The 16645-nt window shown below is 34.1% G+C and overlaps 1 protein-coding gene across 6 annotated transcripts in view; it reads right to left on the minus strand.

Moving 5' to 3' along the window:
- Nucleotides 1-8609: 8609 nt before the first annotated feature.
- The window catches only part of LOC135195768 (ribose-phosphate pyrophosphokinase 1), a 47952-nt gene continuing 39916 nt past the window's right edge, over nt 8610-16645 (minus strand). For all 6 annotated transcript variants that reach the window (XM_064222221.1, XM_064222216.1, XM_064222215.1 and 3 more), the window contains one exon: nt 8610-9967. Coding sequence is in view for 2 of the 6 variants with exons in the window: in XM_064222216.1 (XP_064078286.1) it covers nt 9875-9967 (93 nt within the window). In the remaining 4 variants the exon portion in view is untranslated. The remainder of the gene's footprint in view (nt 9968-16645) is intronic.

Raw genomic sequence — 16645 nt, forward strand, 5'->3', positions numbered from 1 at the left:
CAGGGTTGATTTTGCTGAATGAACACTACGCTGCAGTTTCACAATGAATAAAAATAACCTTTTGTACCAAGTTCGTAATACCAGACTCAGTAGAGGCCAAAGCACTAAGCTATTTTAAGAGATTAGCATCTAAGAACATTGCAACTGTTATAACCATTCCCTTTTACCTGGTGTGGGGAAACTAAGGCCCGCCAAAGGAATTCGTACAGCCCGCCAAATGTTAGTAAATTTCAAAGATAAAGGTTATTTGGTCTTTCAAATGTTTCATGTGAAGTCCCTACTTTAAAATACTATAGTTTAAAATTTTCCAGCTGAGTTTGTCTCTCAAATATATGCATTTCATGTGAATCTTCTACAGGACTTTAAAATAGATAAAAATTTTGTTTCTTCAAAAACCTTTTATTTTGTCTATTTTGAATATTAATTATTTTGCTTAATATTCTATGCGGCCCTATTTAGTTCATCTTTTAATGTGGCCCTTGGGTATTTCTACAGAAGCAATCCGCAGTGGCATAGACTATGGCAATTGACGTTTTCCCATGTTATTTTACTTACTGAACAAGAATTTAAAGTAATATTTATTCGGACGACTGTAATTAACCCCCAGGGGCCAGTACTAAAAACTGCGAAATACATTGGACGCCCCAATCCATAGTGGATGCCGTATCCGCGGTTACGTTCCTTGCAGTTCGTGCAGAACTATTCTTTAGAATTACCCTGCAAGAAACGTAACCGCGGATACGACATCTACCACTGGGGCGTTCTATGTATCTCTCCGTGTTTAGTACTGGCCCCTGGGGGTTAATTACAGTATTCCGAATAAATATTACTTAAAATTCTTGATCAGTAGGTAAAACTGCATAGAAAAACCGTAACTGCCATAGGCTGGGCCGCCGCGGATAGGTACCCTAGATCTACCCTAGTTATTTAAAAGTTACATTTTGGGGACCACTATAATCAATCCGTGAACACTGTTGGAAACAAATTTTATTTAAACTCTTTATTGGTCTTTTCTCTCATGCTTATGGATACCTCCCTTGCACGGTAATCGCTGCCTAACGTTACTTTTCTCTACTGAACACCACCAATGGTCTACATAGTCGAAAATCGAAATGGGTACCTCATCAAATTTGTTAGTAGTATAATACTGTTAAGAATATTTTCACACCTGGTAGCTTTCCCGGAGGTACTTTGCTTTTGTAGACTGACATTGGTAATAGTGACTAGCATTAATAATAGCACCTGGTTCTTGGTGCCCACTTTAGATTTAGTTTCGTCGTGTCCTTATGTCACCACCTAGTAATTTTAACGTCCTTAGTCTACGTTAGTTGGTGAAGTGTTACTGTCAACCTGGGTAGTAGCTTGGGAGCTGATTCGCCCAAGAGCAGACTGATCGGTGCACTTGTTGAATGATAATCTTTATTCATCTTAGTTACTTATACGACTATCTGCAATTTATTGTGGGGAGGTTTTCGTCAGTAATCTACCTTTGTTACGCGATCCAGTACTAGGAATATCACTTATAGGGATGTACAGTGGGGCTCAATCAAATCTCATGCAACATGATTCCTTTTGTATCGTCCAGATTCTCAGACTCAACGTGACATTGCCAAGTAGTGTTAAACTTTTTTTTTTTTTTTACGTCATACATGTCGACAAGTTTGCGAATTCACAGCCAGCCCTATTTTCCTAATGGTTATATATGTTCGTTCCCTTTTTTGCATTTGTATGATTCGTAATCTGTGTGATTTGAACTGATTTTTCTTTTTTAACGTTGCTTAGTTCGAAGTGCGGTGTGATAAGGTTAGCCATCAATGAAAGCGCACTTAACATTCTCCTCGGATTGGTCAACATAACTAGTACGTCTGCAGTATTATGACAGTAGACCTAATAAGCTCAACAGTTTTCTTTGAATGTTGAAGTTTCTGCTGCCTGTATGTTGCAAAATGTTCCGTAGGCCTAAAGAAATAATCTATGCCTTCTGAGATGTAGCCTAATATGTATGTTACTAATGAATTTATTTGTAGAGATTACCTGTTCTTTGATGAATACGATAGAATATGAATTACAACCAGTTTTCTTTGAATTTTGAAGTTTTAGACTGCGTTTAAGCTGGCTGTATGTTGCAAAATGATTTATAGGCCTAAAAGATATTCTAAGTCTTCTGAAATGTAATCTGTTACTGATGTTTTTATTTGCAAAGATTGCCTGTTCTTTGAGGAATAAAACATGCTGCTGATTTTGATTATATGGAGAAGGTGACTATTAATCGAAATATCATAAGTATTAACTATCAAGACGTATTGAACACTTGTTTTTCAACTGGTTTAAAATATTTTCTTAAAATTCCTTCTGCTCGCTTTTGGTGTACAATTTATTCTTTCATAAGGTAACTTGAAGTGCAAGAATGTGTTAACCTAATCTGCTTTCTGGCCAGAAATTGTTAATAAAGAGATGCGACTGTTAAGTGTAAAGTAAAGAAATCTAACACCTATGCCTAGGAACAATATCTTGGCTTTGACAAAAGAATACTTGCATATGCGAATATTTGCAAGTAAACCATCATTTTTGAAATATTTCAGAAATACAACAAATAATTATGTATGAAAATCATATTATTTTTCTAAGACATATAAAGTAAATGTTTTCAAGATAATTTCATTTTCGCTAGTCAGTGTAGACCTACTTATGTTACACTGGGTTTATATTGTTGCACCGACACTTATGATCGTTCACACACGCTCCCCTCAGTCACACGTTGATATCGGTGGGCGCATTCTACTTTTGTATATACATTTTTACATTGTTTTCAGTACTGAGGTGTAAAAGCAGTCAAATACTAGTTAAAATTTTATGCTTGCTTTTGAAACATTGTTAATGCTATGACAATTTTTAGTTTTTTTTATTTAACATTTGAACTGATGCTTGATGATAACTTCATTTTGGTCAAATGTTTCAGCGATGTGTGAACGAAAGATTTGAAAATGTTTCGAAAGAGACTTTTCTGAAATTTTCTACACGTGACATTTTCTTACAGTTTTGAAATGTATGACAGACTTCACTCTTATGAAGCATATTATGACCTTATTGTATTCAATAATCGCGTTTCCGCATTGAAATAATAGATATAGAGCATGTTAGGTTGCCAGTTAGTGAATTTTGAACGAAACCCTATGTAAACACGCATGAGATTTGAGCATCACTGTACAGTAGGTTTAGTTCCTCGCTGGACGAGTGGTTTTCGTGCTCGGCTGCCAATGCGGTGGTCTGGAATTAGACTCCCGGCTCTGCCAACGCAGATTCAAAGAAATTTATTTCTGTTGATAGAAATTCATTTCTCGATATAGTGTGGTTCGGATCCCACAATAAGCTGTAGGTCCCATAGCTAGGTGTCCATTTGGTTCCTACCCATGTAAAAATATCTATCCTTTCAGGCTAGCCCTAGGAGAGCTGTTAATTAGCTCAGTGGTCTGGTAAAACTAAGATATACTTTTTTCAGCTACTGAACCTCCTTACACTGCAAATGTATGTTGGCCACTGGTCCACATCATTGGGACTTTTTACTGGTATCACTTGTGGGGGGGGGTTGTGGTCAGGTATTTTTGCATGGGTATCAGGACATCTGCCCGACTGCATATTTCCCAAGTCTGGAAGAGTTTAGGGATGGGGAAAATTAGGACCAATCAAAGCGCGTGGAGCTGATCCATGACGTCACAAGCCACGCCTTTCAGCTCTCTCCTCAGTCCTATATCCATTAGTGCCGCCAGTCACGATGCCGAAGAAATACTTTCTTCTCAATTTCACAGCTTACGGCTTGATGACATATACATTTTAGTCAGATATATCTAAACATAATGCAACACTAATTTAACAACAATATATTCTTCAATGAGATACACCGTGAAATATATTATGCGTTATTGGCTTCTCCCTCTTGGTAAATAATATTTTCACATCGCGAATTTCTAAATTATATACTTGAATATGCATGTTTAAAGCCATTTATAAAGGGTTGCGATAACTCACGGGATGAATCAAACAATATACAAGATGGTAAAAATGATGGTATCTGACCTGTTTGTAGGGGAAAATAGAGAGGCAGTAGGCTTACACTACAGATTTCTATTGACATATGCTATTTCGTAGTAATGCACAGTAAGCAATATACTGGTCATAACTAGGCCATGAACAGGAATCAGACTGATATAGTCCCTACTATTTACAGGAACACAGTTTCAGCTTCATTCATTAAATTATTTCAAGAGCTAACGTGCCCTTAAGGAAACCTACTGTATTGTTGTGTTGGTGATCTAAGTTAGCCTAATGTAACCAAATATAGTTACGTGACAAACTCATCCTGTCAGTAGCTAATCTGAATACGGTTGTTTTTCAAGGTGCATTTGATAAGCTGTATTAAAAAAAATTGCCTTTTTGAGGTGGATTCCGTTTTCATAAAACCTTCCAGGTGCCCTTACCTGATTGATACTTCTCATTCATTGTGTACAAATATATAAAAAGTTTTTATTGACAATTTTTTTGTTTTGATTTTTTAATTTTCAACTTTTCATACATTGTGTACAAACGAATAAAAAGTGACAATAAAATTCAGTATTGAATATTTTTAGCAAGCCCTTAAGGGATTTTGCTTAAAATTCATTGTTTACAAAGAAAACACTGATTATTTAATATATTTAATATTCTTAGTAAACCTTTCGTGCTTGTCATTCATTGTGTGCAAAGAATCAAAATGAGTATTTCATTAGTATGTAATACTTTTAGCAATTATAGGAGTACAGAATACTACCTATTTACAGAGTTACAGTAGACTTTTTACTAAGCTGAACACTAGAGCAAAGAATTGATGCATAAATTTCTTAGAACTGCGATATGCTTTAAAGTAAATATGGATGACACTTTTTTCCAACACTTTCAACAGAAAATTTTATGCAAATATTCAACACGTATTAATTAAAGCTAGAGATAACAGTAGTATATGTGTATACGACTATTTTCATTCAAGCTCACACTCAATGGCCAAATGTATGCCTTAAATTAAGTGCAAAATATTTTTTACATAGATTTTTGGCATTATGCCAAGCACTGGGGCAACTAGGGCCATTCAGCGCTGAAACGGATATTGACAGTAAAAGGTCTGAAAGATGTTACAGGAGGAAAACCTCAAAGCAGTTGTACTATGAAGCAATTGTTGGGAGAGGGTAGATAATAAGATGGAAGAAAGAGAATATGAACGGAGGTAACAGTAAAATGAATGAAAGTAGTTGCAGCGAGGCGCCGAAGGGATGCTGCAAAGAACCTTAAGTAATGCCTACATTGCACCAAATTAGGTGTAAATTATATACTTGAACATGTGTGTAATTATATACTTGAACATGTGTGGCACTATCCCTCTACGGGTTACGTAAATTTGTTATCAAAACTGTATCCTCCACATTTCTTTTAAGCATAAGGCAATTATTATTTAGTTCTGTAACATAATACCCTTTTATAGCCTGAAACAACAGGCAGTAACGCTTGAAAAACGTTCCATGCTCCATGCTTTTAAAACCGTCAATTTCAAAGTCCAAGATTCTTGATGGGAGCCGAAGTGCTGCAAGTTCTTGGCCTCCTGTCTGTAGTCTGTAGTGCTAATTACAGGTCATATACCTTCATTTTTACCATACCATCAATTTTACCATCTTGTATATTTTTAATTCATCCCATGTATTATCGCAACTCTTTCTAAATGGCTTTAAACACACTTGTTCAAGTATATAATTTAGCCACAGCCACTTGCCATGAAAATATTATTTATGCAGTAAATATCGACTTTGTGAGCAGGAATTAAGAAGGACTGAGCACTATTACCAAGAGGGAGAAGCCAATAACGCATAATATATTTCATGGTGTATCTCATATGAAGAATATATTGTTTGTTGAATTGGTGTTGCATTATGTTTCGATATATCTGACTAAAATGTATAGGTCATACAAGCCATAAATTGTGAAATGGGGAAGTTTTTCTTCGGCAATGTGACTAGCAGTAATGGCTATGAGACGAGTGTAGCTCAAAGGCGTGGCTTGTGACGTCAAGGATCAGCTCCACGCGCTTTGATTGGTCCTAATTTTCCCCATCCCTAAACTCTTCCAGACTTGGGAAATATGCTGCCCGACTTAACAGTGCCCGATGGACAACTGCCCGATTAAAAAAACTACCCGAATATTTACATATATTCAACCGCTCCTTTAGTCGAGAGAGAAACTACCGGACGATGAAGAACCTCGTTAGTAAAGTACTAATGTTTATGTTGGGAAAATTTTATCTTTAGTCACGGAGTTTTTTTTTTACTCTTGTAAACACCCACGGATTTAAGAACAAGGAATTGCCATCTGGAAATGCGTTTTACGAATGTGAACGCCAACGACACAACAACTGCAAGGCTAGAATTACTGTGTGGTGATCAAATAACAAGCGAAACACATTAACACACTCTCGCTCCATATATTATTTGTCAAGATCTTCTATCTTTATATGAAGAAATGAAGGAACAAAGCTATTAAAATCCAACAATCATCACAGCAGATTTTGTCAAACGTTACAGGAGTCTCAACTACCGTCTGTGAGCACAATTAGACGTTTTATCAGAAGATATAAAAAAGTTGTACATGTTCCCCATCCCATACCGAGAAATTTGTATGAGATGGTCATTCCAGATGAATATAAAAAAAACTTGCTAAGACGACAATTTCTTACTTTACGACAGTGGACCCGGTGAGAACCATATACTACTTTTGTTTTCGAACGAGAAAAATACGCAACTCTTGCAATCTTCGAGCGAGTGGTTTTGCGATGGTACCTTCATAGTAGTACCCGAACTGTCCTACCAACTATATTCAGTTCATTGTTTAATTTCTAAAAGAACGATACCATGTGTTTTTACATTATTGTCAACTAACAACAATCCACGTATGAAGAACTTTTCAGCCAACTTCGGGCTATTAATGCTAGACTTAATCCATCTGAAATTATGATTATGAAAAAGCTGCAATGAATGCAATAACAAGTTTTTCCAAATGCAAATATTAAGGGATGTTCTTTTCACCTCTCGCAAGCTATTTATCGGAAGGTACAAACTGAGGGGTTGCAATCACGATTTCGAAGCGATGCAGAGTTTGCCATAAACATTCGAAATACCAGTCCTAGCTTTTGTGCCAGCAGACAGTGTTGTACAAGCATCTGAACACTTACAAGAAAGTATGTGCGAAGGAGCAGATGGAGTAATTAACTACTTTGAAGATACTTTTATTGGTAGGATACGACAACGGAACAGAGGAAACCCACTCTTTCCTATTTGTATGTGGAATATGTATGATTGCGTATGCGATGATTTGCCACGAGCAATCAATTCCTTGGAAGGATAGCATAACCATTTACAGGCTAACATAACCTCGAGTCATTCCAATATCTGGAGTTTACTTCAGGTACTGAAGACTGAACTCTTAACGATACAATCAACCAAATGCTGGCAGTACAAGAGCCTCCCTCAAAAAGGAAAAATATCAGGACAACCAAAAGAATAGCAAAAATTGTGCAAGATTATGAAAATCGAGAAGTATTAGATTACTTGAGAGGGATAGCTCAAAATTAAATTTTTTTTTTTTTATTTAGAGGTCTTTTTTTTTCATCAATAACAGACTTGCATATCCATATATAAAAAAATAAATCATGTTCTTTTTATTTTAGATCTCAATTTGAAATTTTAGGTTTTTTTTTTTTTTTTTAGATTATTCTTTTTTTTCAATAACATACTTGTGTATCCATAAATAAATAAAATTAATAATGTTCTTTTTATTTTTGTCTTTTATTATACCTTGTTAATGTTTACCATAAGGAAAAAATAAATAATTAAAGAAAGTGCATACAAAACCCCTATGGCAGCAAAACAAATAATCGGGCTAATGTCCTAACTGACCAAGTGTCCTGATCAGGAATTTGTTCATTCGGTCACTTGTCCATCGGGTACTTTGCATGTGAATTACTATATTCAACTAACATAACAGAATGGTAGTCTCCAATTTCCAATAGTGAAACCATGACAATACGCAAACATGATACATGTACGTAGTTGTAACACACTTTTACCTGGCAAGACCACTCTCTTAAGTAGGGATGTGTAAAATTTGGAGACCCTTCATCCTTGACACAGGTTGTGCCTTGTAGACATGAATTATACTCTTTTAGGACACCAGAAAATTGGTGTATGATAATACAGTATTGTATAAATATAAGTAATTCTGCTGAAATTTCTTAGACAGTGCTTCCATCTTAATCGTGAGTCACTGCAGCAGGATATCTGTGTGGCTTAACTTTGACATTAAACAGCTGAAGTGATTCACGTACTTTGTAAGGCATTAGATGATGATAAAAAAAAAAAAAAAAAAAAAAAAAAAAAAAAAAAAAAAAAAAAAAAAAAAAAACAAAAAAAAAAAAAAAAAAAAAAAAAAAAAAAAAAAAAAAACTATGTGAAAACTTACATTCAACACAGTCCATAGTGAGCAAATGGTTGTTTTGATGACTATGGCCTAAAAGGATTGCATGTAGTGTACACAAATATATAATTTATATTTATTTTAGAGTAATTACAAACAACTGTAATAAATGTCTTAGCAATAATGTCTTGTGAAACTACAACATTGGAGTGCTTAATGTTGCATTTAACGTCAAAAAATTATCCTTCCCAAGTTGTCATAACGGTAAGATAAGGCATTCAGCCTGTTAAACAGTATGCTTATTAAAATATATCTCTCAGGCACATACATGTAGTTTAAAATATGCTTTCAAAATATGTCTAAATGTAATGACCAAAGAGGTTACAGAACTGCTGTTTTTGAGCCATTGGTATTTCTACTGAAACATAGTTCAAAGCAAGTGGCATTTCAAAATGAATTAACTGTCCAAGTTTAGCCCTTATAAAGAAATGTGTGCTTTAAAAGTACTGTAAGCAATAATCCAGAGTGTAACCCATTTACATGAAAGAAAAAAGCTACAATTGATGAATTTAGAAGGGGTGAGCATTGCACTTATGTAATTTGGTCTAGCTAAATTTGACTTCAAAAAAGTGAAAATGAAGCCTCTTTATAATTATCAGTTCTTGCTTAATGCTAAAAAAAAATATTGTTATGAGGTTTAAAAAATGATCGTAATTTAAATGCAGTCCTATGAAGTTAGAGCAACGAGATTCTTTTCTTTTTACTGTTCCCATGCCGGGTATACTGCATGGTTACTAATGCCCCTATAAGCTTAAATTCAGAAGAAAATTTCCTTATATCTATAAAGCCCAACACTTTTTGAACTGCCTATTAAAATTTCACTGGATATTGCAATTCCATTACTACAATCCCACATTCATAACAAAATAGAAGAGTATAGTACATTCTCAGGTACTCACTCCCGATGATATTCTCCATCTAATTTTTGGTGGAGAACTCATTTAAGCGCAGACAGCATACATGAAATGCAACATTGCACAATGTCAGCTTACATACATTCAGTTAATCCAGTTAACTTTATATATCTGAAACCACAAAAGTTCATTAAAGGTAATGCTAGAGTCACTCATTTTAACGTTAGGTACAAAAATAGGTTATTCATACTTAAAAATCAATCATTTTCCTTTCCGAGAGATATAACGCTATCCCAGTCAGGAGTTTTAACTATACTTGAAGTCTGCCATGCAGATAATATTCTCTTATAAAACAAATGAAAAAACAAAAATTCCCCCCAATAGAATCTTAGAACAATTTTCTCTATATATATATATTTAATTTTTAATGTATATAAACATATATTTCTTTATATACACAAGTCAGTAACGACTTAGTATGGTACATTACTAAACAAATACGACACACTTTCTCCATTGTGAGTTCTTCTTATAGATTCTGCTAACACCATCGACACATCAATGCACTGAAACAAAATGAAAATCACATCAGTTAAATATTCTCCTATTAGCAGAAGGAATTAAATTCCTTCCCAATCCATGAATAATTTTCTGGAGACAAAGTCAAACCTGCTTTGCAATAGAATATTCAGAAATGCATAAAAGTTGGTATGCCAAATATTTAACAATACTTTCAGATATAATGTACAATCATTCACAGAAAAGAACTTGTTAAACTGTTAATTGGTTTGCTGGGTCCCTTCTGAAAAAATGATATTGCATTAAGCGTTCCCCTGGAACTGAATATAAAATTCCAAGACACTTTTTGATAGAAAAACACGTTTGAATATAAAGCAATGCTGCTTTCGCAACATGTGAAATGACAATGAATGCTTTCCAAGTATGTAAAGTATATATATTAATAAATTTATTTGCTAAGTTGTGTAATCATAGAATAAATAGGACTTGACAATACTTACAGCAAGCATATTCTTTTAAATGCAAGCTATTTTGCAAACAGAGATGCATACTATAAAAGCAAGAATATTTCCTGTTGCAGGAACTAGGAAAGTTACAGCAGGCTACACTCTGGAACACTTAGGAAAATAAAACATTCTTAAGATTAGACAATAAAAAATTTCAGTTAAAAAGCTTTTTAAGCAATTGAAAGTTCTTCACCACTAAACCAATGAAAAATTGTGCACAAAGCTATGAATAAGTTATTTTTGGGACTAAAAAAATATGGTGAGAACAAGGCTACAATTTTTTTTTTTTTAGCAGCAAACCATATAAAAATAATGTACACCAAATAGGCAAAATAATCTTGCTTGTAATGATTTGGAATCAATACAAAAGCTGCGAGTTTTGAGAAGATTCAAGTATGATTTAAATTTGCATTTTTAATATATGTACTCAAAGTTTCTTCTAAAGCTTGACTATTATAGAAATCAAAAGCTCTCTCATAACTTTTTTTTTTATTATTATTATTAGATAATTTTTCTTTGCATTTTAATGGTTATACTTTTATCTCAGTTATCTCAGAATTTGCTAAGCCCTTTTAACTAATTACAATGTACATACACCGGAACCGTGTAATCATGGACCTATCTGCTTGGCCAAGAGCAAGACATTATGTAAAACAAGAGGTAGTATATACTATATTTATGGAACCATTGTAGATTTTGCGTATTTAAAAAAAGCCCCACTAGTTAAGTTACTTCAAAGAAAGATGACAGTTGACAGACCCATCAGTTTATGAAATTGGAGGTCAAATTGGCAAAGGGTAATAAAACTGATTTAATTATGAGATTTAGGCCATGAAGGCACCAAGACTTATCTTAGTTAATAGGTGCCTTTTTTTTATTCAGATTTTCCTAGAGGCATCATGGCTCTATATATATGTATTTTCTGTATCAAAAAATTAATATACATCGTAGGAGCTTTAACAGGCTTCTCTATACCACAAATAGCAATAGTAGTAAATAATTTACTATGAAGTCTTTGTTAGTTCCCCCTTAAATGGCCATATCTGGAACAGTGCACCAGAATGCGGTACACAGACTGGGGAGCACCACTTGCTGTACTGGCTCCTTCCGTGGAAAAAAAAAAAAAAAAAAAAAAAAAAAAAAAAAAAAAAAAAAAAAAAAACAAAAAAAAAAAAAAAAAAAAAAAAAAAAAAAAAAAAAAAAAAAAAAAAAAAAAAAAAAAAAAAATAAAGTTTATCTAATACAGCAGGCTAAATTCTAAGGAAGATCAGATTTTTTTTTCAAACTTAACTGTTCAGGGCTATAGCCAGAACCCTAGAAGCCTATTTATCATCAAAATCTCATATTCTTTGCTATCTGGTAAGAATGATGACCACCACTGTTACTATCTACTCAGGATACAAGTTCCAATGCTGTCACACCAGCCTAGGGCCTTCTTGTGTGGCAAAGGTGTGGTTATTTTGGTCCCTATGAGCTTGTTCAAATTAATGAATCACTATAATTTATTTTGTCTAATTACACAGAAAAAACGCAATGACCATACGTGTCCATTAAGCCACAACATAAGAGTAAACAATAATTTATGTTCAACTGGTGGGTATAAACTTTAGAGTTATTCAGCCAAGTTCTCAGTTGACTCAAGAGGAATGTTTACAAATTTAATTGTACCACCTCAAGTGTAATCCAACAATGAATTATCAATTCAGCAGTTTCCTCACCACAATTATTTCCTGGCCCCTGGAAATATCCTGGACGACTAATTGGGAAATGAACAGAAAAGTGAGACAGTATGGGGGGGGGGGGGGGGGGGGGGGGGTGATATTACTCAGTCCTCACTGCAACCAGCAAAGTGAAAACCCTACACAATCAGTCCTGCATATACATACTACTTGAATAGCCAGAAACATTCCCATTACAAGAACTACACCCTTCTCTTTGTGCTATCTTTCAACATCTGAGAAGAGTGGTAAATAATGCTGTTTATTCCTCTCTCCCTGTGACTGTTATCAATACTGAGCAAAGAGTATCGCTTATATAATTGCAATTCACATGAAGCCTGTGTGACTATTTTCTCAGAATAGTGCAACACTTGTAGATTAAGCTTTTTTTAATCTTTACCTGAATACTACATGCAACAGCCTCTTTTTTTTTTCTTTCTTTCTTTCTTTCTTTCCTTGGCTAACGATGATTTAAATGACACGTCAAGGTTACAATTCCATTTAATACCTGACAGGATGCCACTAGTATGGAAATGTCATAACTTACTATGTGAAATAATATCCCATCATCTTTAAACCTTGCTAGTGTCAATTCATGATTTGGAATGTCGAGAATATGCTTTAAGTGCATTTCAATGAAAATGCCTGTCATAAAACGCATGAGTAAGCTAACTCCATCTATAACTAGCCTGCCTCCAGTGACTGGTGACTAAGCGACAATGTAATAGTTCATGTTACTTGTCAGCACAATGAAAAAATGCTTTCTCAAAATGTACTGGGGAGTAGTGAGGAGGAATTAGGGTCTCCAACCCCTCTACATAACAGATTGTCTTACTTGTACCTTACAATGACTTTGCCCTTCTACTCTAGAGGTGAGGTACCATCAGATATAGTCAAGAACCTGATTACAGACATCAGTGATTGCTTAATTTACATAAGGGTGAGAGTATCTATACTATTCCTTTGCACTGCCCAACCTCTTCCACGTACACATGTACCATGAATTGCATGTGGTCTGTATGTGTTGACCTGAATTCTTTGCATAAACAGATTGGGTCATGTGAGCTATCTATCAAATACTGGTAAGTGAAACAAGCAGGAAGAATGTAAACAATTCAAAGGAATAAAATTAAGTACAAAAATTCTTTTTTTTTTCTTTGAATGAGCAACACTACGTCTAATAATGCATTTGATATGATTAATCATGTATGTATGCATGAACGGTTTGTACAAAAGTTTTTTAAGTCCACAAACTACAATTTATCTGAATTAATGGGTCTCAATGGTAAAATATTACTGACAGGAACAGCTACAATCAACATAGTTATAAAATATTACGGCTTTGCCTTCTTTATTAGCCTTTTCAGCATTACCGTAGGTGATTCATGGAATTAAAACTGTTGCACGAGAATTTTTTTTAAACTTTCACGAATTCTTCTTAGGTAGCTATAAAGCACCAAATTTGTCGTTGAATATTTTTAATATTAACACCTACCTCATTGCATAACGATCTCCTGAAAATTTAGAAGTATTATTTGGTAAAAAGTATGGACATATTCTACCAGAGGACATGGCACACCACACAAAATTAATGAAGCTTCCCAATACCTTGAGAACATAATGGACTCTGCAAGAGGTACTAAGGAGTTAAAAAAAAATGAGATACAGCCTGGTTGAAGTGAAGAGAATTTCAATGACTACTGGTGAAAGAAACTGAATTAATACATTGATCAAGATGTTCATATATTCTTACTTCTAAGTAGAAAATTAGATGGCAGCTTACAACCAGAATGGTAAGACTCGAGGTCAGACAGAGGTGGGAATATCATATATAAAAAAAGTTGAGAAGCCTACAGCTGGAAATTGGACCAAAACCTCAAAGATCAATATTTTTTTAACAATAGACAGAGTAAGGAAAGACTGATTCAGAGAACAGTAGATATAGAAGTAGCATGGCAAAGACCAATATGAAGATCAAGAAAATTAAGGAAAACAAGGCCATAAATGAAGACTTACAACAGATGAGGATTAACCCTTAAACGCCGAAGCGGTAAAAAAAAAAAATGTCTCCCGTGTGCCGGAGGTGTTTCAGAGTGAGCGCCGAAGCGGAAAAAATATTTTTTTCAAAAATTCACAGCGCGCTTAGTTTTCAAGATTAAGAGTTCATTTTTGGCTCCTTTTTTTGTCATTGGCTGAAGTTTAGTATGCAACCATCAGAAATGAAAAAAATTATCAGTATCATATATAAATAATGTGATATATGATAGCGCAAAACAAAATTTCATATATAATTGTATTCAAATCGCGCTGTGCGCAAAACGGTTAAAGGTAACGAGTTACTTCTTTTTTCGTTGTAATGTACACTAAATTGCGATCATTTTGGTATATAACACATCGTAAAAACGATAAAAGCAACACAGAGAAAATATTATCACAAAAATAATGCATGAATTCGTAACGCACGGACGTAAACAGATATTTTTTCAAAAATTCACCATAAATCTAAATATTGTCCTAGAGAGTTCCAATTTCTTTCAAAATGAAGACAAATGATTGAATATTACTATACTGTAAGAATATTAGCTTACAAATGCAGTTTTCGACCATATCTGACTAGGAAAGTTGACCGAATGTCGAATTTTTATATATATATTTTTTTATATGCAATTATTTCGGAAATAAGAAAGCTACAACCTTCAAATATTTTTAGTTTTATTCTACATGAAATTGCGCACATTTTCATATATAAAAACTCTATGAAATGCCCTAATATGAACCACGGAGCAAAACAATATTCCGAGAATGGAACGTACGCATTTCGGAGATTTGTGGCTGAGAATCCGCGTGCTGAGAGAAGGAAAATCTTTTTTTTAAAATTCACCATAAATCTAAATATTGTGCTAGAGACTTCGAATTTGTTTCAAGATGAAGATAAATGACTGAATATTACTAGACTGTAAGAGTTTAGCTTACAATTGCGTTTTTCGACCATTTCGGTAGAGTCAAAGTTGACTGAACGTGGTTTTTTTTCTATTTATCGTGATTTATATGCAAATATTTCAAAAATGAGAAAAGCTACAACCTTCAATTATTTTTTATTGAATTCTACATTAAATTGCGCACATTTTCATATATAAAACTTTATGTAACGGCTAATTTAAAATGGTGCAAACATTACCACAATCGCACGTATGATTTTTTCGGAAGAGTTACCGCGCGGACGTAAAGAAAATGTTATTTTTTTCATAAATTCACCATAAATCGAAATAGTGTGCTAAAGACTTCCAATTTGTTGCAAACTTAAGGTAAATGCTTGAATATTACTAAAATATAAGCGGTTTAGCTTACAATTGCGTTTTTTGACCATTTCGGTAGAGTCAAAGTTGACCGAAGGTTGAAAATTTGTCACTTATCATTTTTAATATGAAAATATTTCAAAATTGATAAAAGCTACAACCATGGGTTGTTTTTAGTTGTATTGTGCATGAAATTGCGCACATTTTCATATATAAAACTTATGTAACGGCTAATTTAAAATGGTGCAAACATTACCACAATCGCATGTATGATTTTTTCGGAAGAGTTACCGCGCGGACGTAAGGAAAAAGTTTTTTCATAAATTCACCATAAATCGAAATATTGTGCTAGAGACTTCCAATTAGTTGCAAAATTAAGTTAAATGATTGAATATTACTAAAATAATAGAGTTTTAGCTTACAATTGCGTTTTTCGACCATTTCGATAGTCAAAGTTGACCGAAGGTTGAAATTTTGGCACTTATCGTTATTTATATGAAAATATCTCAAAACTGATAAAAGCTACAATCATGAGTGTTTTTTGTTTTTTTGTTGTATTTTTCATAAAAATGCGCACATTTTCATATATAATACTTCATGTAACAGCTAATTTAAAATGGTACAAAAATTATGTCAGTGACGAAATAATTTCCGAGATGTGTCACAGATACTTTTTAGTGCGGCAAGAAAGAAATTCGCGCTTGCGCGCCTGCGTAACGATTGTAAACAAAACAACACCTTGATCCGTGAACTCCCAGCATCCCCCAAGGCGCGTGATTCAAGAGTTTTCGGCTGGTAGGCCTAAAAGTATTTTTCCGCGAATTTTTAAAAAAACTTTCATATGTCGACATAAAATACGTCCAGTCGGCACCCGAGAGACAAAAAATGTAGACGTAAAATACGTCCAGTCAGCGTTTAAGGGTTAAGGCAAACAGTGCGCAACGCATAAAACAGTGGACAGTCCAGCTAGGAAAAAGTTTTAGCACTGGAGTAATTCTAAACCTGTTATTCATAAATTTATCAAGTTGACAGGCTTCAATTGAAATCGTTAGAGATCAGTGATCAATCCAAATAACAGCAAGAGGGCAAGTCCATTGTTCATAAAATAATGCAGCAAGGACGACAGCCTGAATGTGTCAAGAATTTACACAAAAAGAACCGAAAGAATTTTTTAAATAATGGCAAGGATGACAGCCTGAATTAGG

This window comes from Macrobrachium nipponense, chromosome 16 (genome assembly GCF_015104395.2).
Source record: "Macrobrachium nipponense isolate FS-2020 chromosome 16, ASM1510439v2, whole genome shotgun sequence".
NCBI classification, from domain to species: Eukaryota; Metazoa; Arthropoda; class Malacostraca; order Decapoda; family Palaemonidae; genus Macrobrachium; species Macrobrachium nipponense.